We start from the raw sequence: 23,241 nt of genomic DNA, 5'->3' as shown, positions 1-23,241 counted from the left end.
ATAGTTCTAATAGAAGAAAAGATTTCTTAAAGAAAAACAGTATGAATAAATTAATTTAGAGATTGTCTTAATTTCTATTTCTAAAAAACACAGAAGAAGTTTTTCATACTAACTTTAAGCACACACAATTTTAGTCAAATATACTATTTTGGGAGAGTGGAAAATAAAAGAAAGCAAAAGCATCAGAAAGATGTCTAAATAAGATGGCCTCAACCACCTCAACATTCAATGTATACATTTTTAAATGTTACAACACAAAGAAAAAATTAGTCAACCACTACATTAGCAGACGTTTCTTGGGTGTTTTTGTTTGTTTTTTAAACATATAAGGACTGCTACTTAGGAAACAGATTTTCCAAAGTTTTGCATATAACTGGAAGACTGTACAATTAGCTATAATTGCCAGCATACCATTTAAAATTTTCATGCTTGCATTAACTCATAGGAACAAACTATAGGCACTACTATGAAACTGTGGTGTCTCCATATTGGACACCTTGCTGAATTTATTACAGAGCAGGTTTATACTGAACAACAAGTGTTTATTACTGAAAAAGGTAGAGAGCCTTGGAGTTTATAGAGTTACCGTTTTCAAATTTCTGAAGAATCACAAAACTTGGTAATAGCTCAAAAAGAAAATTATAGAAGTTTGATCAAGTGCTAAAAATGCAATGAGAGCACAGTGGCATGAAAACAAAGTGTAGATCAATAAAGATCCATGCTGAAAGGGAACCTGTAATCACAATAATACAAACATAATGCTTGTAAGATTGCACATAGAGATTTTGGAATAAATACAAAATGAGAAGGTGAAAATAAAAATGAGATGCTCAGGAGAGAAAAAAAGAAATCCGCCTACAAACTTACTATATGTTAAAATTAAAATACTCAACATCTACATAATACCACTTAATAAATACCATCTTTGAAAATTTAGCAAATTACCATGGATGTAACTTGGAAGAAAATATTGCAAAAAACACAGTTTGAAGCATGATACACACACACACACACACACACACACACACACACACGCACACACACATAGGTGAATACAAGGTAAACAAAAAGAAAACCAAACCAAACCCATTTCCATCAAGTCAATTCCAACTCACAGCAACCCTATCGGACAGAGTAGAACTGCCCCACAGGGTTTCCAAGGCTGAAATCTTTATGGAAGCAGACTGCTACATCTTTCTCCCATGGAGCAGCTGGTGGGTTCAAACCACCAACCTTTCGGTTAGCAGTCAGGGGCTTAACCACTGTGCCACCAGGGCTCCTAAGGTAAACAACGCATTCCTTAAACACAATCGTGTAAGACTACTGCAAAGCTGTTGTGTCATAAGCAAGAAATGTCTGAAATTTTTTTAAAGAAATAAGGAATGCAAATGAAGATACTGACTCTGCCTGTTTACAGCAGACTACTAGGAAGTGCTTCCTAGGAAAAATGACTGGATATACCAGAAGGCTACCTCTACCTGGCTGTGGAGTCAAAACACAGTTGTAGGAAGAGGAAGAAATTAGAAATATGTGCTTAGTCATCTAAACCTAAGGGAAGGGCAGAAGGAAGGTCTCCGAGAGGGTATGTTCTGATTTTCAGATACCAAATATTTTCCTAGGCACTAAATCGTCTTCTACTGTTTGCTCAGGCTGGAAGAGTCTAATGAGGGCCCTGGCCTACCAGATAGTCTGACTATGTTACCAGAAGATCATCTTGATATGAAGCCAACAGAGTCCATGGAAAAGTGTTGACACATTTTAACTCTGAAGGAGAAAATCTATCATATAGGGTCTAAATCAAAACACCAAATCCATTGCCATCAAGTCGATTCTGACTCACACAGACCTTAAAGGACAGGGTAGAACTGTCCCATAGGGTATCCAAGGATGAAATCTTTACGGAAAGAGATTGCCACATCTTTCTCCCAAGGAGCAGCTGGTGGGTTCGAACCACCGACCTTTCCATTAGCAGCCAAGAGCTTAACCACAGAGCCACCAGGAATACATATAGGGTCCAAAGTTAGCCTAATGAAGATAAGAAATATGATTTTAAGATGTATCTTAATAAACTTGAGTGTTTTGTCCACTTATTCCCCAAACAAACCAGGATATCTTTTGAAGATCAACAACATCAACTACAATGTATGTAAAAATTATGGAAGACTAAAATACAAGAAATATATTTTAATAGGTTCACTGCCTACCATTCAAACTGACTGCCCTCTACAATAAAAAGAAAGTGAGTTAAAATAATTATAGGAAGATGAATAACATGTAACACAAGCCGTCAGTATGAATGGTTAAGAAAAAAAGTTGAGTGCTTCTAATACAGCAGTCCTATATTTTGTTTTTAAAAGAATTATATTTCTTGTTCAGATCTTTGCCTAAAGAAGATGATGCTGTCTCTAAGAAAAGGAAAAACTTTAATTAAATCTATTGAGCATGACATGATGATGATCATGACGATGCTGAGTTGGGTGGCAGAGTGAAATATCTAACGCAGATTTATACACAGTTTGCAACCATAGCAAGATCCATTCTCACATATTTCTAAATTCTGTTCATTACATTTGAAAGAAAATAATATTCACCACTGAACATCTCTCCAATGACTTTAGGACAAAAACACAGAAATAGGATTCTAGAGAATTCAATAAATTGTTAAATACTAAGGCAATTCCTTCCCATAAAACAAAAATTCATTCTAGAGCTGGAAGTTCAGCATAGACCATGTTTTAAATCTAATCACATAAATGAAACCCCAACACTAGGTCAAAAGCAATGTTAACATTGTTAAAAGCATGCACAGCATGATTTTTTTTTAAATCCCATTTGTTCACCAGTTGTCTTTGAAAAATCACCATAAAGTTTTCATTAATTCACTTTGGTACCCCATTGCTGTCAGGTTGATTCTGACTCATAGTGACCCAATACGACAGAGTAGAACTGTCCATAGGGTTCCCAAGGAGTGGCTGGTGGATTCAAACTTCCAGTCTCTTTGTTAGCAGACGAACTCTTAACCACTGTGCCACCAGGATTCCTCACTTTGGTAAACTCATGCTTAATACACACATTTAAATGTAATTTCATGGTAATATAAAGAATACACACAAAAAATAGTGAATTCTTGAGGTCCCATATAATGTTTTTGAAAAAAGAAAAATTTAATTTCTAGAGAAAGGTTTAGTAACAAAGGGAAAGAAAAGTAAGTAAAAAACAGAAATGCCTCCAAGTTTTCATTTAAAACATGTAAAAATCTACGGAGCACTCATGTCAGCAATAAAACAATTTGGTGTTTTACTTCCTGCACCCAACTCATGCTTGTAGACTGATACGCTAAACAGATTTTTAGAACCAATAACACATTTGGACCATTAGTTTTAATTACTAATCCTTTTCTCCCTCTTTGCATCTCTTATAGATACTGAGCTGTGGGGGAACTAGAGAGATCACAATATGGTTTTTGGGTTACGTTTGTCCAGGCCAAGAGATGCACTGGTGCCAGGGTCAGCAGACTCTCTGAGATGCTGCAGTACTCAGCAGGAACGCTTTGGTGTCTTCAGAGCCCTCCAACCCACCACGACCATCATCCCCCAGACTCGCACATGATGCACTTTCTCAACACTAGCTGCCTTAAAGTTAAAATCCCTTTAAATTGATCTTAGGCATCCAAATTCTTTTCTGTTCTCTAAAAAAAAAAATCCATCACATTGATAGAAATCACATGCCTAGACTAGCTCGAAATTCCTCCTTAAATCTAATCCTTCCTAGTCCTTGATCTTATTTATACCCTCCATGCCACTAATCCTTTGTTTCTCTTCTTCTACATTATTTTCTTTCATATATTTCTTAAACAAAACAAAAATAATTCCAAAATATTCCTCTCTGTTTTCTCCAATTTCCCTTGCTCACATAGCCAATGAGTAGAACACTGCCTACAGCAGTGCTTCTCAAACTTTTATGTAGTACAGGGAGGGGGCTTTGTTTGTTTTTTGTTTGGGTTTGGTTTTTGCCCCAATCCATCATGGATTGACATGTCTGTAAAATTCAATGAAATGGATGACTAGATAAATTAAACAGCAAAAGGAACAGACATACAACATACAAGCTCATAGATAATGCTTTTGGATATCACAGCAAAATTAAATTGTTTGCAAAAATTTCTTAGGCATTTCAACTTCTGAACTTATCTTGTCACAGAACAACAGTAAACATTTCACAGACTGGCACTGGTCTGAGGATCACACTTTGAGTAGCACAGCTGGGAGGTCTCTAAGTCCTTTTGTCATCTTTAGATACTGCTTTTTTTTATTGTTGCCAAAATACAGATAACACAACATTTCGCAATTCAACATTTTTCATGTGTACAATTCAGTGACATCAATTACATTGATCACGTAATATTCATTACAAAATTTTCCAAATTCCTCTACAGTTGTTACTGTTTTCTCTAGTCCCATTTGAGGATCTAATCTCACTTGCTGTTATGTTAGTATTAGACACACTACCTTCTTATTTTCTTCTTCCGGTAACTAATGAAAACATACTTTCTCGTTGGTCTCTTCCCACCTTTCTGGCTCAGTTTTTTCTCTTTCCTCTCAGGTCTTCTTCCGTTTACAGCACCTTAGCCTGCTGTTGCCCATGTCTCTATCCCTGATAACTTGCTTTTCTTCCTCTACCCACAAAGATCTTATTTTTATTCCTGATTTTGACTGTTATCTCTACAAATCCAGTTACCATCTCTCTAACCTGAAGTAGCGTCAGGTTCTCTCATCAATTTCCTTCTCTCATATAGATGTTATTGTTTCAATTCAAATCCACTATTCTTCCAACTCATATCACTTCAAACATTTATCAAAAGTCCCTATGATGTTAGTTCTGCAATGGATAGAAGTACAAGGAAAACAAAGTCTCTTCTTACAGGGTACCCTATAGCATGGGCTTTGGATTCAGACAGAACAGGGTTAAAGCTCCACTACTGAATAACTGCATGTTATTGCGTCTCTCAAAACATCAGTTTCCTTATGTGAAAGTCTGGGTTTATACTATTATAAACCCAATTCATAGAAGAATTGTTAAAATTAAGTGAAATAATGAATGTGCAATCTCTGGCATACAGAAAAACCAATAAACGTCATTGTTGTGGTTATTATCATTAAGAATAACTTCTCCTGCCATGACTTTTCACTTGTATTATGTGACAAATAATTTTTTGACAGCTGATGATCTATCTTTAGATTGGACTTCTGGCAATTTGTTACTTGCTATTGCTATGACAACATGCTATTCTAAACCATTAAGAAAAGTAAAGAGTGCTGGAAAATGGCTCATACACTTGCATATATGTTAAATAATGCAGTAAGGTGAAAGGTAATGCGCACAAACATGCATTCAAGTTCCAGCACAGATACTAACTAGCTGTATGACCTTGTCAAATCATTAATCTCTGTTTCTCAGTTTTCTCATCTGTAAAATAGAAGTGCAAGTGCTTGATCTGTATCCATTTATTTCTTAATTCTTATTTTTTCTTAATTTCTTTATTTTTTAATTCCAAACACAAAGTATGTGGTGAACTGTAGACTATAAATACCTGTATTATTTCAAAACAGGTTTATTCAAAGACAAAAACACTGCTATAGTGTTTTAAAAACAAAAATTGGCCTATATATGCAAAATTCTACATGACTTGAAATATTAAAAAAAGATTCAAGAAAATTACTGTTTTTTAAGGAAAAAATGTAATTCCATGTACATTTTATAAGTCATCTAGTTTGGCATTTTGTTGATAAAATATACAAACAATATAAATCAATCCCAGGCTAGAATAATCACTGGTTATAAACTGTTTTTACAGGGAGCCAGTGTTTGCCCATTTATTATCAATAGTTACCCTTGACACATACTATACTTGCCAGAAACTATGCTAAGCATTTTATATTTATTAGCTCAATTAATCCTCACAAAGAAACCTATGAAGCAGGTAACATTCTCCCCCATTAAACCGATGAGAAAGCTGAGCATCCCAGGTTTGACTAACTTCCATAAAATCACTCCAGTGGGGAATGGCAAGCTAGAATACAAAAGCCAGTCTATAAGGCCCCTAAATCTAGTTAAACAGATCACTATATAGCTCTCTCCCAGACAAAATTCAATGTGAATTAACACACACAGCTCAACAAAATAACGAAAGGCAAAAACACTGGAAGCTTTAAAAGACTAGACAAATAATACCATCCATGGAAAAGGGAACAAATGTGCTCAACAGAAAGAGGAACCCACCTTCATGACCTATGACAGATCTGGAAGCTGTCTGAAAGCTAACAATTCCCGCCACATTGTCATTGGCCAAAATGTTCACTCTAACAGTGTCGGAGCTGGGCAGGATTCTACTTCCACCTTCAGTGTACACCAAACTAACTATGATGCTTTCATCATCCTCTGGTTCAGAGTCATCCAAAATGGTTAAAATAGCTGTCTTTTTGGTTTCACCTATAAAAAAAATGAATGGAATAAAAACCAAAGTAATCAAATCACCAACGTGCCTTCACAAAAGACCAAAATGCTTTCTGTTAAAAAATTTTAAGTAAATATATTTAAATGCATTATAATGGTTCAATGCCAAGAGAAATATTAGCACTACTGTAAACAAATTTTTGAATGTTAATCTGTATCTTCTTTTGCATATAAAACACAGTAAAATTTCATCAACATGGACAGATTAGAGAAAGTCATTGTGAATTACAGATAAATTAAAGAAACTTCAAAGAATCATGGCTTTATTTTCTGACCTTTAGCCAAGAACAACGACCTAGTTAGGGAAACAGCTTCTAAAGCATTTTCTATTTAGAAACAACCCTCTCTAGGAAATTGGAGTCGTTCTAGCATTACTGTAAATAACTAATCAAGGAATCAACTCAAAACCTTGCTGAAAGACCAGGGACACTTAGGGCATCACAGTCAAAATGGGGAACAGAAAAGATATGGTGAATTCTAAGCAAAAGAGTCTGAGTGAGTTGAGTCTTTGGCTAACTAGATGACAGCATTAAGTACCACTTGCCCAGAAAGTGGGGCAAAGCGAAAGAAGGTAGAAGAGCAATTCAATTCAAAGGGAGAAGTGACAGTGACAAGGACTAAGCATCTACTTTTCAGTTTGGCCTAGAACCCTACTAGTACATAGGTCACCACTGAACCACCCTAAACTCAGTGTTCCTTCTGCAGTTTAGCATATGGTTTTCACATTTAATTCTTCCCTCTTTCCTGGAAGAGGATGAAAGGGTGAGGAGACAAAAGGCAGGAAAAGAGAGAAAGGGAATTTGAATACTTGTTCTATCTCTTATGACCCTTGTGCTTTTCCATCGATTCAGCAGTGTCAAGCTTGCCCCCAGACAGTATACATTATGTAAGGATATAGGTTAGCTATAACATATAGTCCATTTTGTGTGATGCTAAAACTACAATTCAATATAACAATTTGTATAATGCTATTACTTTTCATGGAAACCCTGGTGGCGTAGTGGTTGAGAGCTACATCTGCTAATCAAAAGGTCAGCAGTTCGAATCCACCAGCACTCCTTGGAAACTCTATGGGGCAGCGCTAGTCTGTCCTACAGGGTCACTATGAGTCAGAATCAACTTGATGGCAATGGGTTTGCCTTTTTTTTATTATTACTTTATACAATAATATGCTAAGCAAGCGTGGTTTTTTTTTGAAGTTTCCAAAGCCACTGGAAAATCGGACTTTAAATGTTCAGCTCCACTCCCTCCTCATTAATTTTTCATCATTCCTTTTGAAATAGACAGAAATGTCTCCAATTACCAACCTGCCCCCATCAAGTATATGAGATTCCACTATTCCTGAGATCTTTTACTAGGAAATGGCCATTACAGAAATGTTCCATACTTTTTAAAAACTTACTCTCAAATGTAATGCTTATTAGATGCTTCAAAAGATATACTATATATGCAGCATGGCCCCAATCACTGTTTCCAAAAAAAAAAAAAAAATACATGCATGAAAAGTTAGGTAAAAGAAGATTTAATGGATCGCTCTAGGATATGGGACTATGGACATTTCTTTCTTTCATTTTGTTATATATTTTGAGGTTTGTAAGTATATTTTACTTTTTCAGTCAGAAAAAAGTAAAATTCACACATTGCCTGAAAATCTTCTTTTCAATAAACTAAAGAGATACATACATAGGGCTACATCAGCCTACGTATGGCTTGTCAACCACCAATAAGCCAATTAACTTCTATTTTTCCAAAACCATATTAAACTTTTACACATACACAAGGAAGTACACAGTAAGAATTCTTATGAGCACTATTATAAGAATTCACTATGATAATTTTGCCAGGAAAAACTGAAATCCATTTAGAATCATCACTCACCTTCAGTAAAAGTCAGAATGTCTCCAGCACCAATAAAATCTAACCCTTCAGTAGCTGTTCCACCAACAACACACCATTCAACTGTCACTTGACCTAAGCTGCCTCCTGTCCTATGGATCATCAAGTCCACTGTGGTTTGTGGCTGTTCCTGAACTTCGACATATAAGCCATCTTCTGATGTATTAGGACTAATACTGTAGATCACAAACACTCCAAAGGCATCGCCATTTAATGCTATGACAACTGTAGAAGTATTTGGCTGTCCTATGGTTGGCTGATTTTTAAAACTGGTTGTGATGTTCATGAGGTGAACTTCCAGAAGGGAAATCAGGAAACCTTCATCCATCTCTGGGAAATCATCAGGAAGAATAGAAACTGTGAGATTTGCAAATTCATCGCCTTCTAGCATTAAGGCCCATTGCCTAGCCACAGGCTCATAGTCACTACCAGCTATAGCCTGACTACTAAAAAGAGATGCTACCCTGGTTGTGTTTTTCCTGTAGGTCCAGAAGTCTGAGTTGTTTCCAGTTGGGCTGATCCACGATGTCATCCAAAAACACTGAGGGCCCTCAGAAGTACTTAAAAATGAAAATGCTAAGCAAGCGTGCTCTTTGAGGCACAAACTGGCACATCTGTGCTGGGGTTCCCCCACTGCAGAGACATTCACCCAAGTTCTCCAGAGCGGGTCTGGTACCCCTTGAATTGGCGATTCATAGTAGGACAGTAAATCTTGACCTTCCTCAACAGCAAGAGCTACTACATCAATATCAGAAGTACTGTAGAACAACAGCAGGCGACCAAAGTGCCCTCCGCTAAAACATGGAGTGATAATTAAAAAACAGGTTAAGCATTCAAAGTAATGCGTGTATCATATACAGAGAAGAGAAAAGCCAACTGTGGTGTTCACTTTCTTTTTAAAACATGTTAAAAGCACTAGTACAATCACAACCATGTAATTACATTTGTCTTTCAATATTTTGTTTTCTCATGTAAGGAAACCTTGTTACTTTTCAATCAAACAATACTTATTTTTAATCAAGCTATGAAAATACCTTGCAAAGTATGCAACTAGTATCTATTTCAGAACTGTCAAATAGAATTAGAGAATTAATCTAATTTTCATTACTGAAACAAAGTAACAATGATATTGGCATGAGTAGATTTTGAAGGAATATAATTACTTGCCACAAGGTCCCAGGAACCTGTATTTTCTATTTCTGAAGAAGCTCAGTGAACAAGTATGCTGCCTCACAAAAGAAATGGAGGGGAAAAAAGAATCTGAAAATCAACCACTCCACGTAACATCTGAGTGGTCTTTAATTTAGAGGCTAGTTGTATTTAACCTCTAATTCTAACAAATCACAGATAAATTTCTGGGGTTAGAAAGTCCAATGAGGTATAATCCATTACCCATTTCACTAATAATGTTGTTGTTGTTGGATGCCCTCAAGACGATTCTGACTCATAGTGACCCATGTGACAGAGAAGAATTTTCCCATTGGATTTTCTAGGCTGTAATCTTTACAGAAGGAGCCCTGATAGCAAAATGGTTAAGCACTTGGCTGCTAACAAAAAGGTTGATGGTTTGAACCCACCAGCGGCTCCATTAGACCTGCTCCCATAAAGACTACAGACTAGGAAACACTATGGTGCGGTTCTACCTTATAATATAGGGTCGCTATAAGTCAGAGGAAATCCCGGTGGCATAGTGGTTAAGAGTTCGGCTGCTAACCAAAAGATTGGCAGTTTGAATCCACCAGGCACTCTTTGGAAACCCTATGGGGCAGTGCTACTCTGTCCCATAGGTTGCTGCGAGTTGGAATCGACTCGACTGCAACAGGTTGGTATAAGTCAGAATTGACTGATGGCACACAACTCCAACAACACTGAGTTTTATGGAAGCAGATCGCCAGGTCTTTCTCCCATGGAGCCGCTGGGACCAACTTTTTGGTTATTAGCTGAACACTAAACCATGTGCCATCAGGGCTCTGATAATAGGTAAGATATACATGACAGCTCTTTATATCAATAGACATAATTCAATTAACAAATTATAATAACTTACAAAATAATTTACAGTGTAGAGAAACCATCAAAACTAAAATATGTGCAAGAATCCTTCGCCACCAGCCCACAACCTCCCATCACTCCCACAGATCCAACTCATATACCTTCGCCTGACAGTTATGTTAGCACAGGAACTTCTTTCCAGAGGCTCTTGAACACGATAAACCGACTGAACAAAGGCTACTGTACCGTAAGGATTATCGTTGGCAGGAATAATAATATTAGCCACTCGATCTAACCCAATAGTGCCTCCACCAGAGGCATCAGTTAGTTGCACTTGGATAACCTAAAAATACAGTGAAAACTTCCTTAACAGCATCCCAGTTCTGAAATCAGAATAACAATGATGCAGGAAAAAAAAAATCAAACATATCCATGCAAGTACAAAAACAAGATGAAATGAAATATAAATAAGCTCAAGGAAACTCCCCAATTACACTTGCAAGCCCAGCATGAAACAGAACAATTCATCATCAACTTTTAATATAAAGCATGATTATACATGAGAAATATAAGCTTTTAAATTGCTTAATATTCAGTTATATACGTAACCTCATGAATCAATATTAAGACTCTTGTTTACATTTACCATTTTAACACTATGATTTTCATGTCCTATACCTTTCTTTTATTTAGGGAAAATAATGCATATACCTTATAATGGATAGTTAATCAATATGCTTTATTTTCCATATTATCTGAACTGAAATTCTCTGACAAAATTTAAAACAAAAAATATGGTATCATAGTGCCGTCTAAATTCAGAGAGAAGGACAGAGAAAGGTTTTGTATTTATTAACTAATATCTAGTATTTTTAGGAGATAATGACATAATTAGCATTCAAAACAAATTTTATGACTCTTCTAAAAAATTTGATACTATCAAAGAATAAATGCTACTAAATGGTATTTTATGACATCTAGGCTTTAATAATCCTTGAATTCCATAAAACAAAATTATCTTCAGCCAGTATATATTAGTGATGAATGAACTTTCCTACTGAGACCTTTTTTTTTTTTTTTTGCCACTTTGCATCTTCATCACAAAAAATAAATACCAGGAAGATGTATCTAACATAGTGTTTGTCATATAGTAAATTCTCAATAACTGTTGAAGAATAAATAAATAAATGACTAGAGAATCAAAACTTACACTTAATTAAGATTGGCTGACTCATGCTCAAACCAAAATGAATTATAAACGCAAGCAAATTAAGTGTTTATATGAAACACAGTAAAAATTTAACCAAAATGTTGAAAAATACAGTGTAATTGTGCTATATATATGTATATATATATACACACACACTAGTAAACTGGCATGTGTACACAACCTATACAATATTCTTGCTTTTGTTATCTGTATCTTATATTATTGTATGTATATTACTTTATTTATGGTATAATATCTTATGCTATTGGATGTTTCAATATTTTGAACATTCTCACAGAATATGACATCCTCTCTAAAATGTCACAATAACAGCCATCTGCTCTAGTCATTATAAGATAAGGCATGTTTTACAGTGTCAATCTATACTAGCCATTCCTCTCACCTCTTCAATCTCCGGAACGTCGTCAGCCAGGACCTCTAACAACAAGGTTTGAATGGTTTCCCCAGGGGCAAAGGTCACATTACCTGAGACAACTCGCAGGTCGCCAGTAGCAAGCTGTCCATTAATGGTGGCAACCCACTGAACAGTAACATTGCCAAGTGTCCCAGAATTTCGAATTATTGGCAGGTTTACCTTCACTGAGTTAAACTCAGGTTCCTCTACAATAAGTTTAGTAATCTGAAAACCTGAAGGGCAGAGCAGAGTTAATTTCAAATACAAACAGCCATCTGATAGTCAATTCTTTCCTCCTCTTAACCTACTGCAGTAGCTGTGTCCCCACAAAACCAGAATAACATGCTGTGGAACAAACTTGTCATGCCTGCCAAAATTTACAAATTATTTTTCATTACAGTAGAAGCAAAAATAATAAACTCAGATGCCCACAGGAGCCAAGCATATACCAGACACAAATCAAGTGGGTCTAGTGAGTCTGTGGCTAACTGGGCAGTGCAAGCCTGGCCCACAAGGTAATTGCTATTTAATTCCCATAACTGATGCCATGCAAGATGGGGGCTCAGTGTTGCCAGAGATTCCTATGTATCAAGAAAGTCTAGAAATCCAGATTGTTGTGTAAAGTCTGATTAAATTAATATTCTTTTAAAGAATTGGTTAAGACTCACAGAACACATCTAGGAGCCAGATGCAACCCAAAATCCAGCAGTTTGTGACTTCTGTATATATGCTAAGGGGCTGATTTATTTATTTGTTAAATAAAATAGTAACTACTGTCAGTATCTATATCTATATGTCAGCAATGGCAGTTTATAAAAAATAATAACATGATCAAATCAAGTCTGAGTCTCTAAAAGTAAAGGAAAAGGCATTTTACATGCCCTTTACAGACAAGTAAAAGAGAGACAAAAACTAGTGTAGTTACCAAATAATCCATAGGGGTCATCAGAGGCCTCAATAATAATGATTGCCTCTGTTAATGCCCCTAATTTGGCTCCTCCTGTTGTTTCATTCAGCAGTTGCACAAGAAAAGATTCTTCCAGCTCAGGGTAAATATCATTAATGATATATATTGGCACAGCTTTACTAGTTTCCCCTTCTAGCAAGACCACATCCGATGAAGCTATACTATAATCTTCACCTACAAAGACAAAAAGCAAAATGCTAACCAACTTATTATAAAATATAATCATAAACATCTTCTATATTATGGAAACACTTTTATGTATAAAATTTCATGAGTATGACTGTGAAGACTTTTTTGAGGTTGTTGAGTGTATCTATTGTAAATAAGAATATTTTATGCCTCTTGCTATAAAAATGGGTTCAATAATATCACGACATAATAACAAAGACCTCCTAAGGGTGTTCAAGTTCATTCTCGTACTTTCAGAAAGTTGTGTATATAGGTTGTTTTATTTAGCACACACAAAGAGAAAGAAAGAGGGTCATCCATCAACATAAGATGGTCTCTTTTCTACAAGAGAAACAAAAGTGTGTACAATACTTTCAGAACAAAGAACTGAACTAGAATTCAGATCCCACTGGGGAGACCAATTACACATGATAGCATCATCGATGATACAACTAGAAACTGTGGAATTTCCTGCAAATCAGATTAAAAACTGCCACTGTAAAAACTGCTCAGGAAGACAGCAGTTTTTTTTTCTGACCAAACAGTGGGTGGGGAGCAGAGCAACACTCCCTATGGAGACTGGGGGCTAATATCCCAGAACACAATCAATGCTCACATCTGCCAGTATGTTAGGGCACCTAGAGGCAGTCAGGAATTCCTGGGGCTGCCCACCCCCAAATGCACATACGTACCCACCAAGGGACTAGGTGAGCCTGGTTTATTGTCTTTTCAAGCAAGTATCATGTCCGGATGACTTATTTTAACAAGTCAGGCATTTTTCTTTTTTACCCCATCCATTCACATTCATGTTCCTGTGAGTATACACTGGAAAGATTCTAATTGACTAGCTCTTAGGTAATTCCCTTCTAAATGCTACAGCCATATCACCAAAGAAGGTGGTCTCCTACTGTTTATATCTGGCAATGAAATCATGTTTCCTAGACATAAAATAGTCAATGCTAAACATTGTCTCTTCCATGTTCTCCATAAATAAGCAAGCAAGATGAACAGGCTCAGAGACAAGTCTGTTGTCAAGCACTGTAAGTCCATTCATTATTCCTGCATTCCTCAGTAGTCATTTACACATGAATCCCTTTCACAAAACTAAAAAGTACACACAGAGACAGCCTAACAATGTTTTCTTTAATTACTTTTCATTGCTTTGGGCATATTTTGGTCATCGTAGCTCTTAAATTCACATATAATGCTGCCAACAGTTTTCATAAATCCTACAAATGCACAGTGTGAAAAATATATGATATAAATTCTAGATTTGTGCCTTAAATGCAGGCAAGAGTATTGTTGTTTTCTGGTTTATTTTTCTAAATACATCTTTGAGGAACTTTGTTATCAAGGGTACACTGTCCCTCTAAAACAATTCATTTCTCCTCTAATATTTTTTCTCACCAGCAATTGCAGTTATTGGCACAGCTTTAAACTTTACAGAAACATCTGCAAACACTCCTCCTGTTCTAGTCACATTGATAATGGGTCCAACGTGATTTTCTGCCACTCGAACAATTGGCGCTGATAGCTGAAGTGTTCCAAATGCATCATCATTGGCAATGATAATTAGATGAGCAATAGTTTCTACCTTCAGCCCAAGGCGTGGAGAATTTGGAACTGAAAAAATAGAAGAAAATAATTAAAAGCTAATATATTAAAGTCCTAAGAACTAGCCAAAAGTCATCAAGAAGCTTCAGCAAGATTCCATCAGTCAAATGAGATCATCATTTTGTGTTTTCTCTCTACTATTTATATTTTAAAATATTTATTGAACATAACTTTCTTCAGACATAGACTATCAAATACAACTACAAATGCAAGAATGACAAGAACACAAATTAGATAACTGGTACCTCCTAAAATTAAATACTCATGCTCATCAAAAGACCTTACCAAAATAGTAAAAAGAGAACCTACACGCTAGGAAAAAATCTCTGGGAATGACATAATTGATAAAGGTCTAATATCTAAAATATATAGAAAACTTCAACAACTCAACGACAAAAAGATAATCCAACCAAAAAATGAACAAAGAACAGGAACAGACACTTCACCAAAGAGGACTTTCAGGCAGCCAAGAAACACATGAAAAGATGCTCGTGATCATTAGCCATTCCAAAACCAAAACAAAACCCACAGCCTTTTAGTCGAATTCCAATTCATAGTGACCCCACAGCAACCATTAGAGAGATGTAAATCAAAACTACAATGAGATACCACCTCATTGCTACAAAAATGGCACTGATCAAAAAAACAGAAAACAACAAATGCTGACAAGGTTGTCGGGAATTGGAACTCATACAATGCTGATGGGATTGTAAAATGGTACAAACACTATCGAAAATGGTATGGCGTGTCCTCAAAAAGCTAAAAATAGAAATACTTTATGATCTAGCAATCCCACTTCTAGGTATATACCCTAGAGTTATAATAGCAATGACATGAATAGACATATGTAGCATTATTCACAATAGCAAAAAGATGGAAACAACCTAAGTGCCCATCAGTGGATGAATGGATAAATAATTTGTGGTGCATATGCACAATGGAATACTACACAGCTATAAAGAATAGTGATGAGTTCTCAAAACATAACATGAATGAATCTGGAGGACCTATGCTAAGTGAAATAAGTCAATCACAAAAGGACAAATACCGTATGGACTCACTTTTATAAAAAGACTAGGTATACATACAGAAAGCAACATTCTTTGGTGGCTACCAGAGAAGGGAGAGGAAGGGGGGAATCACTTTCTAGATAGTAGCTGTTTGTTATTGTTGATGACAGAAAAGGCAATACTGAATATGGGTGAAGTCTACACAATCTGACTAAGGTAAAAGATAACACTAAAAAGTACACAAGAATAAGAGATGATTTTACTAAATGCTATAACATATACAATTCTGCAACAACAGTAATGACCAAAAATATGTGTGTGGTTACACAGGTAGATATGTGTGCATATGTATGCATAAGAAGGCACATATGAGTACCATATTTTTACACAAATAATGCATGCCTTCACGTTTGTTTGCCAACTGCTCCTTCCCCCCATGAGGTATCTTCAGAAGTGCCACTATGCTAATTTCCTCACATGTTGCTATAAAAAAATTAGCATAGTGTTATATGCAATAGTTATATATGCAATAAAGCCCATGGGGGCACATTTAAGGCTACTTCCTAGACATAACCAAACACCTCGCAGGATTGGTTTACTGGGTTTGAAAGCTTAGGACCATAGTCTCATGGGACAACTCAGTCAACTGGCATAACATAGTTCATAAAGATAACATTCTACATCCTAGTTTGATGAGTAATGTCTGAGGTCTTACAAGCCTGTGAGTGGTCATCTAAGAAACAACTACTGGTCTGTACCTGTTTAGAGCAAAAGAGAAAGAAAGAAACCAAAGACTCAAAAGAAGAAGCTAGTCTATAGGACTAATAGCCCACACAAACTACAGCCTCATTTATCCTGAGACCAGAAGAATTAGAAGATGCCAGGCTAACACTACCTACCATTCTAACGAGGGATACAACAGATGGTCCCAGACAGAATGGGAGAAAAATGTAGAATTCAACTCAAATTCCTAAAAAAAAAGTCAGACTTGCTGGACTGGTAAGAGACTAGAGGAACCCCCAAGACTATTGCCCTAAGATACCCTTGAAACTTGGAACTGAAGCCACTACCAGAAGTCACCTGTCAGCCAAATAATAGAGTGGCTCATAAAATAAACAATATCACTCATGAGTACTGTGCTTCCTCACAAAATCATCTATATGAGACCAAAGGGTCAACACTTACCCTAAAGCAAAGATGAGAAGGCAAGGAGGGGCAGGGAAGCTAGATTAATGGAAACAGAATAACCAGAATGGAAACAATGAGAATGTTGACACATTGTGAAAAATGTAACCAATAGCACTGAACAATATGTATAGAAATTGTTAAATGTGAACCTAATGTGCTGTGTAAACTTTCACCAAAATACAATAAAAAACATTTATCGATTGACTACTATGTACTAGCACTAATCTAAACATTGGGGATAGAAAATTAAATTAAACAGAAAGTTCCTGCTTTCTTGTAGCTTACATCTAGGGATAGTTTTATTAAAGAATCCTTAGCAAAGGCACAGTTACTCAACAGGAATATTTTAATAAGCATTGGAAATTTGTCAAAAGGGAAAAATGTTTAGAGTATAGTTAATCTTCACTTTGCATAATATTACAACATAATGATGAAATCTACAGAATTACACTTTTCTAATTAGCTTACCACCATGCCATAGATAGATAGATAGATTAAAGATAGATAGATAGACGGACGGACAGACAGATGATAGATAGGCTATTTCTGTTTCAAAAATTGAATAGGGAAGTATTTTAGTTCCTTGCTCTCAAAGATCAGCTGCAAATAATCATAATCTAATTAAATCACTGCCTCTCTTACTGCTTCACTGCCTTCCTCGACAAATCTGTTCCTCTCAGCCCAATATTTAACAGTCACTCAACTACCTCATTCAGAAATCAGAGACAGCCTCAATACTGTATCAATGATAATTTTAAAGCTCCCTCTTACTTTCCGCTGATTTTAGAGTTGGCGAAGCTTGTTTTGAAGCCATTTAGGGCCCTCCAAAACTCTCCCTGATATATTTTCTAGGTTCAATTCCAACTAGCACCCTTGAAAAATCAATATAAAAGGTGATTCTTTAACACAAATGAAGCATAAACAAACCCTTATTGGGGTAAACAATTTTGAGTTCATATTTAGAATACCCTCTAACAACTTATTTGGAAGCACACAATTACTAAAATTCAACATTTTCAGGCCATTTAACCTAAAATCCAGGAATAACACATTTAATATCAATGACATAGTCCCAGACTATTCTAAATGATATCATAGTTAAAATCATAAATGATAAATCAATATAATTAAGTTCGACTAAATTAGAAAAGCATGTGGTAACATAGAGAGTTGGAGGGGCACATGACATTTTCTGAGTGTGGACTATCTGCCAGGCATTGTTCTATGTGCTTTGTGTATTAAGTCATTTAATTCCCACATCATCTCTGTATGTAGGTAACATTGTCTGTATTTTACAGACGAGGACTTGTAGGCACAAGAAGTTGACAAAGTTACCTAAGGTCTTACAGTAGTACGTGGTGGACATGATCAAGAGGCATCCTGTAAAGGACTGCCTACTCTCTTGCTCCTTACCTATAATTCCACATCAAACCAGGTATAACACCGCAGCTATTCTGACTGTTCATCCTGCCCTTTGCTCTCACCCATGTGCTGACTGCCAATCTTCTCACATTGCTCTCCTTACTCATGAGCAAGAGTGAAGAATGTATCAGGTCCTACACTGATTTTGTCAATTAGAATTTGAGTGAATATCACACAGATTTGCACTTAATTCTCCTTTAATTATTTCACATCATACTCACTGCTGTCGAGTCAATTCTGCCTCATAGTGACCCCATAGGAAAGAGTAGAACTGCCCTACAGGGTTTCCAAGGAGCAGCTGGTGGATTCAAACTGCTGACCTTTTGGTTGACAGTCAAGCTCTTAACCACTGCACCACCAGGGCTCCATTTCACATCATAGCTTATGCTTATTCTAAATTGCCTCAAGTATGCTGCATGGTTCCAGGAACATAATAAGCATAACATACGTGTCAGTTATTTCTCCCATCCCATAGCACATCACTACTCTACATATAGCACTTTATTATAATAACAATTGCTCACATTTATTGAATGCTTACCATGTGAGACACTGTATTAATTTTTAGATCATTATCTTATTTTCGTCCCATAATATTTCTATATTATAGGTAAGGAAACTGAGACTTAAAAAGATTATGTCCAATAGTGTATTACTATACTTTGGAACACAAGTTATCTAATACCAACACCCACAGCCCCTTGCAATTGTAACATGTGGTAATCCCTCCTGGTTTTATTTCTGTCTTACTCAATAAACTGTGAGTTCCCTGAGAACCAGGCTGTGTTTTATAATTCTTATTTAATGAGACTAATTATTAGATCTTATTTTAATTTCTTTGGTTAAGGAATCTTCCAGAAATGGATCAAAGAGAGAAAGTTTCAGGGTCCTGCTACCAGGATTGTCCTTGGAATTCCCAGACAGATTCTAAAGTGTTTTGGAAGCTACACTATATAGCACAATCATACTGTGGTTCTTGCTGCTGTTGTTAGTTGCCATTGGCTCCGACTCATGACAACCTTATGTATAACAGAACGACATGTTTCCTGGTCCTGCACCATCTTTATGATCATTGGTATATTCGAGCCCGTATAGTTTGAATCCAATAGTATGAGAGGTCAGTTATACATGGATTAAACAGAAGCTTCTAAAATTTAGAACTTAACTTTCAAAACATGATTTCTAAGAGGTGTCCTGCTTATAGTTGCATTACGGATAAACTTTTGGAAGATGATACTTTTAAAGTTAGCAATTGCTGTATTATTTTTATAGAATTTACTATGTTCAATTCTAAATTTATTGTCTTAGGATTCCTATCTCTAATAATAATATTCACACACTAATGTGTACTTACTTGGGCGATCCTGTACTTTCTCTATTAAAGTGGAGTTGAGTAGTTCAATAAACACAGATTCTGATCTTTCTGGTTCATTATCATCCAAAATTGAAATAGTTATTGTTGCCTCACTCTGGTTAGCTCTGAAAATAACAAATCCGGAAGCTCGTATATAGTCTCTTCCTTGAGTTGCTCTGGCTAAATTAGGTGGAAAATAAAGTGGTTTTTCCATATCATCCATTGTTGCATACATAACTATGACTTTTCCCATGAGGCCTTTCAACCTTATTATTGACAATGTGATGTTCTGGGTTGCTTCCTCAACTTCAATAGGTCTATTTTTCTCAGAGAAGATGAATACTCCATAAGGATCATCACTAGCCCAAACTGTTAACGTAGCATTGGTGTGATTTCCTAAAGAGCCACTGGAGACACTGAGGATTGACACAGAGAATGCCTTATCCAGTTCTGGATCTTCATCCGGCAATATTTCCACTGTGATGTTGGCACTCCTCTGCCCAATCTCAAATGTGATGTTGCCAGAGATGAAGGCAAGATCGCCATCAGGATCAGAGTCTATGTTCCAATGCAAAGTCACCTGAGACAGTGCTCCATGACTTCTCATAACCTATGAAATATTTAATATTAAAAGGTAGTAAAAGATGATTGACTTAGAGGTTAAATATATATGGTAGTAACATATTAAATTTTTATTGTAATTTATTTTATATAAGCTTTTCTTGAGACTAAAAGTATTTAATAAGTGATCACTGAAAATTACAAACTGACTAAATATTTTTAACTTCTAACTAAATTACAGCTGTATCTTTTCTGCAATTCTAATATATATATTAGCAATAAATTAAATATAATTAACAATGTACTATATTTAAGCATATTCATGGAAATTTTTACATTCATTGCAAATAAGGAATATGTTTCATTGTAAGAAATAGATGAGTGATATTTTCCTAAAAAGTTAGCTGTAAAATATTTTTTAAAAAATCTTATTTCCTTTTACCTCCAATACAATACCAAAAACAAAATCACATAAAAACATATTTGGCCCAAGGTATAATAAGTACATTTAAGAAGGAAAAAATGCCTTTGTCAATAATATGTTAAGAATGAAAAGCTTAAAAATTACCCCAAATAAGTTCCAATTAAAAGTAATTTTTGCATGTACTTAAAATATGAATGTTAACTCAAAATAAAATTAGACACTTTACAATACTTGACCCTTTCTCTTAATTCTCCTGTTTTTTTTTCCCTAGAGTGATTAGTCATTCTTTCTACAATTGTTCTATTTATTCTAGAATAGTTTATTGAAAAATCTACCAAAAGAGTACTAAAAGGATATATTTTGAGTGATCTTTCTGCATTTGTTGTAGGAAATCAAAAAGCTGGGTGAGTTTCTAGCACCTCTGATTCATTTAACAATACAATCCTGCTTAATTCCCACTTGGAACAAAGCAGAGTAAATACGCACACACAGAGAGAGTTATTATTACTGCTGTTGACAAATGTTCTGGATTTTCATTCCTTCCAAGAGATAAAAAGAAGAGGATTGCACTTCTCCACCCACTGGCATGATCATGAGACTTGCTCTGGCTAATGTAAGAAAGTGTAAACGATGTAGGTGGAAATGATGCGAATTACTTCCAAGAAGAAGCTATACGGGCCACTACGCAATTCTCCACATCCACACAAGCACCTTTGCAATCCTTGATCCCCAAGTGATTACAATGATCAGAGCCCCTTGTCAACTTAAGTTGCACATCCACCATGATCAAAAACAAACTTTTGTTGTATTTAGCCATTGAGATTTTGAACATATTTATTACCACAGCCTATACAAATTAATACAAACATCTATGTAAAACAGATTTGTGGTACAGCTCCATTATATTCCTTAAAGTGTCAGGAACCCTCAGAATAATAAGATAAATCTATATGCAAAGCTAAAAACAAAAACAAACGCCAAATCATATTTAATTATCAATTTGTATTGTCTATTCCATTAGGCTTACTCTCTTTCACCCACACAGGGGAAAAAAAAAAAAAAACAGAACACATTTTCATAATACAATAAAACAGTTTTAAAAGAACAGAAAACATCCTGAAATGAAGGAGGAAACTGTGCTCACATTTAATATAACAGTGCTGTACCCATCTTCTGGTTCGGTTCCATTGACAAACAGTGACTCGGGGCTGAATTCAAATACACCATGCGCATGGTCAGAGGCTGCAATTGTCACCAGAATTTGGGAAGCCACTCCTAGACTGGCTGCATGAACAAGTTCCAACAAATAGCAAGAAAATGTTAATCAGTAATTTATAAACCAAAGGAAAAGCCAGGGAACAACTTTTTCAAAAGAATCATTCCATTCATTGACTAAGTTCTAATTTGTTTTAGAAAGGCAGACACAAATGGTTGCCACACGTATTCATGCTTTTATGACCTCTATCTACTTTGGCACCAATCTGGTATACAAATGCTACGAAGCTCTAGGAGATGAATAAGGAAAACTTGTTTTTCTTTTTCTTCTCTATGAAAGAAAACATTCTTCCACACAGACTGTATGAGGAAGGTCTCCCACGACCTTTGCTGACCTCAGAAGACCATGAGCCAAAAATGACTCTTATCTTTACGAAACAGTAGCTTCTCTATAATTCTAGGCCTATTTTATCATTACATTATGACATTATAGATCTACTTCTCCTGATCCTAAACAATACAATCCTGTAACTAAAAAGATGCCAGGATCTAAAGAAATATCTAATATTTTCCTGGGAAGTATGTTCAAGTTTAAGTTGTATTTATGTATGAAGATAAGAAAACAGACAATCCTAAAAGTAACAGAGTAATTAAATACAGAAGCGACGTGACGAATTGATGCAAATTAGGAATGAGAGGAGGGACAAAATATGAGTTCTGACACTAAAATATAAAACTTGATGCTGTGAAAAAATAAATATTTTAAGTTCATTAGAGTTCTACCTCAAGAAAAAAGTATTCTAAGTATTCTCTCCTAATATGGAAAAATATTTTGGGGTAAAAAGCTGAATCATGCTTGTATATGAATCCACTTCAAAATTTCTCATCTTTCCAATATTCCCACCCATTAACTGGCAACTTATTCACTCCATTTATTTTCTCCTTAATTTTTTTCCCATTTGTTTTGATTAAATACTACATGTAAGAACTCGTGGTCCTTTTTGTACCGAAAATAAGCTTGATGTATTTACAATTAAAATATACAAATATTATTTTTCTCTTTTTAGGGTGCTCAAAGCTATGTAAAATATTTTTCAATATTTATTTTTATAAATAGTATTCAAACAAAATGGTATTTAAATCAAATTGTACCTATTCTGGAAAATTAAATCAATCTTATTTCAAAGTGCAACTGTGAATAATTTTTCATTTCTATTAAAATTAGAATCAGTAAACTACACCAGGCTCATGGAAGGAGGAGGGTCTGGGCTTCAGAGGCAGGTAGGAATTTG

At 35.6% G+C, this 23,241-nt stretch overlaps 1 protein-coding gene across 1 annotated transcript in view; it reads right to left on the bottom strand.

Annotated features, from left to right (window-relative positions):
* The window catches only part of ADGRV1 (adhesion G protein-coupled receptor V1), a 687,583-nt gene that overhangs the window by 490,999 nt on the left and 173,343 nt on the right, over window positions 1-23,241 (bottom strand). The window contains exons 29-36 of the mRNA XM_023730073.1: window positions 21,879-22,018; window positions 19,750-20,359; window positions 14,569-14,784; window positions 12,952-13,167; window positions 12,015-12,259; window positions 10,563-10,744; window positions 8,392-9,203; window positions 6,280-6,489 (exon numbers count right to left, since the gene is read on the bottom strand). Of these exons, the coding sequence (XP_023585841.1) occupies window positions 6,280-6,489; window positions 8,392-9,203; window positions 10,563-10,744; window positions 12,015-12,259; window positions 12,952-13,167; window positions 14,569-14,784; window positions 19,750-20,359; window positions 21,879-22,018 (2,631 nt within the window). The remainder of the gene's footprint in view (window positions 1-6,279; window positions 6,490-8,391; window positions 9,204-10,562; window positions 10,745-12,014; window positions 12,260-12,951; window positions 13,168-14,568; window positions 14,785-19,749; window positions 20,360-21,878; window positions 22,019-23,241) is intronic.

This window comes from Trichechus manatus, unplaced genomic scaffold, assembly GCF_000243295.1.
Source record: "Trichechus manatus latirostris isolate Lorelei unplaced genomic scaffold, TriManLat1.0 scaffold00032, whole genome shotgun sequence".
NCBI classification, from domain to species: Eukaryota; Metazoa; Chordata; class Mammalia; order Sirenia; family Trichechidae; genus Trichechus; species Trichechus manatus.
This window is presented reverse-complemented; position numbering and strand designations above follow the sequence as displayed.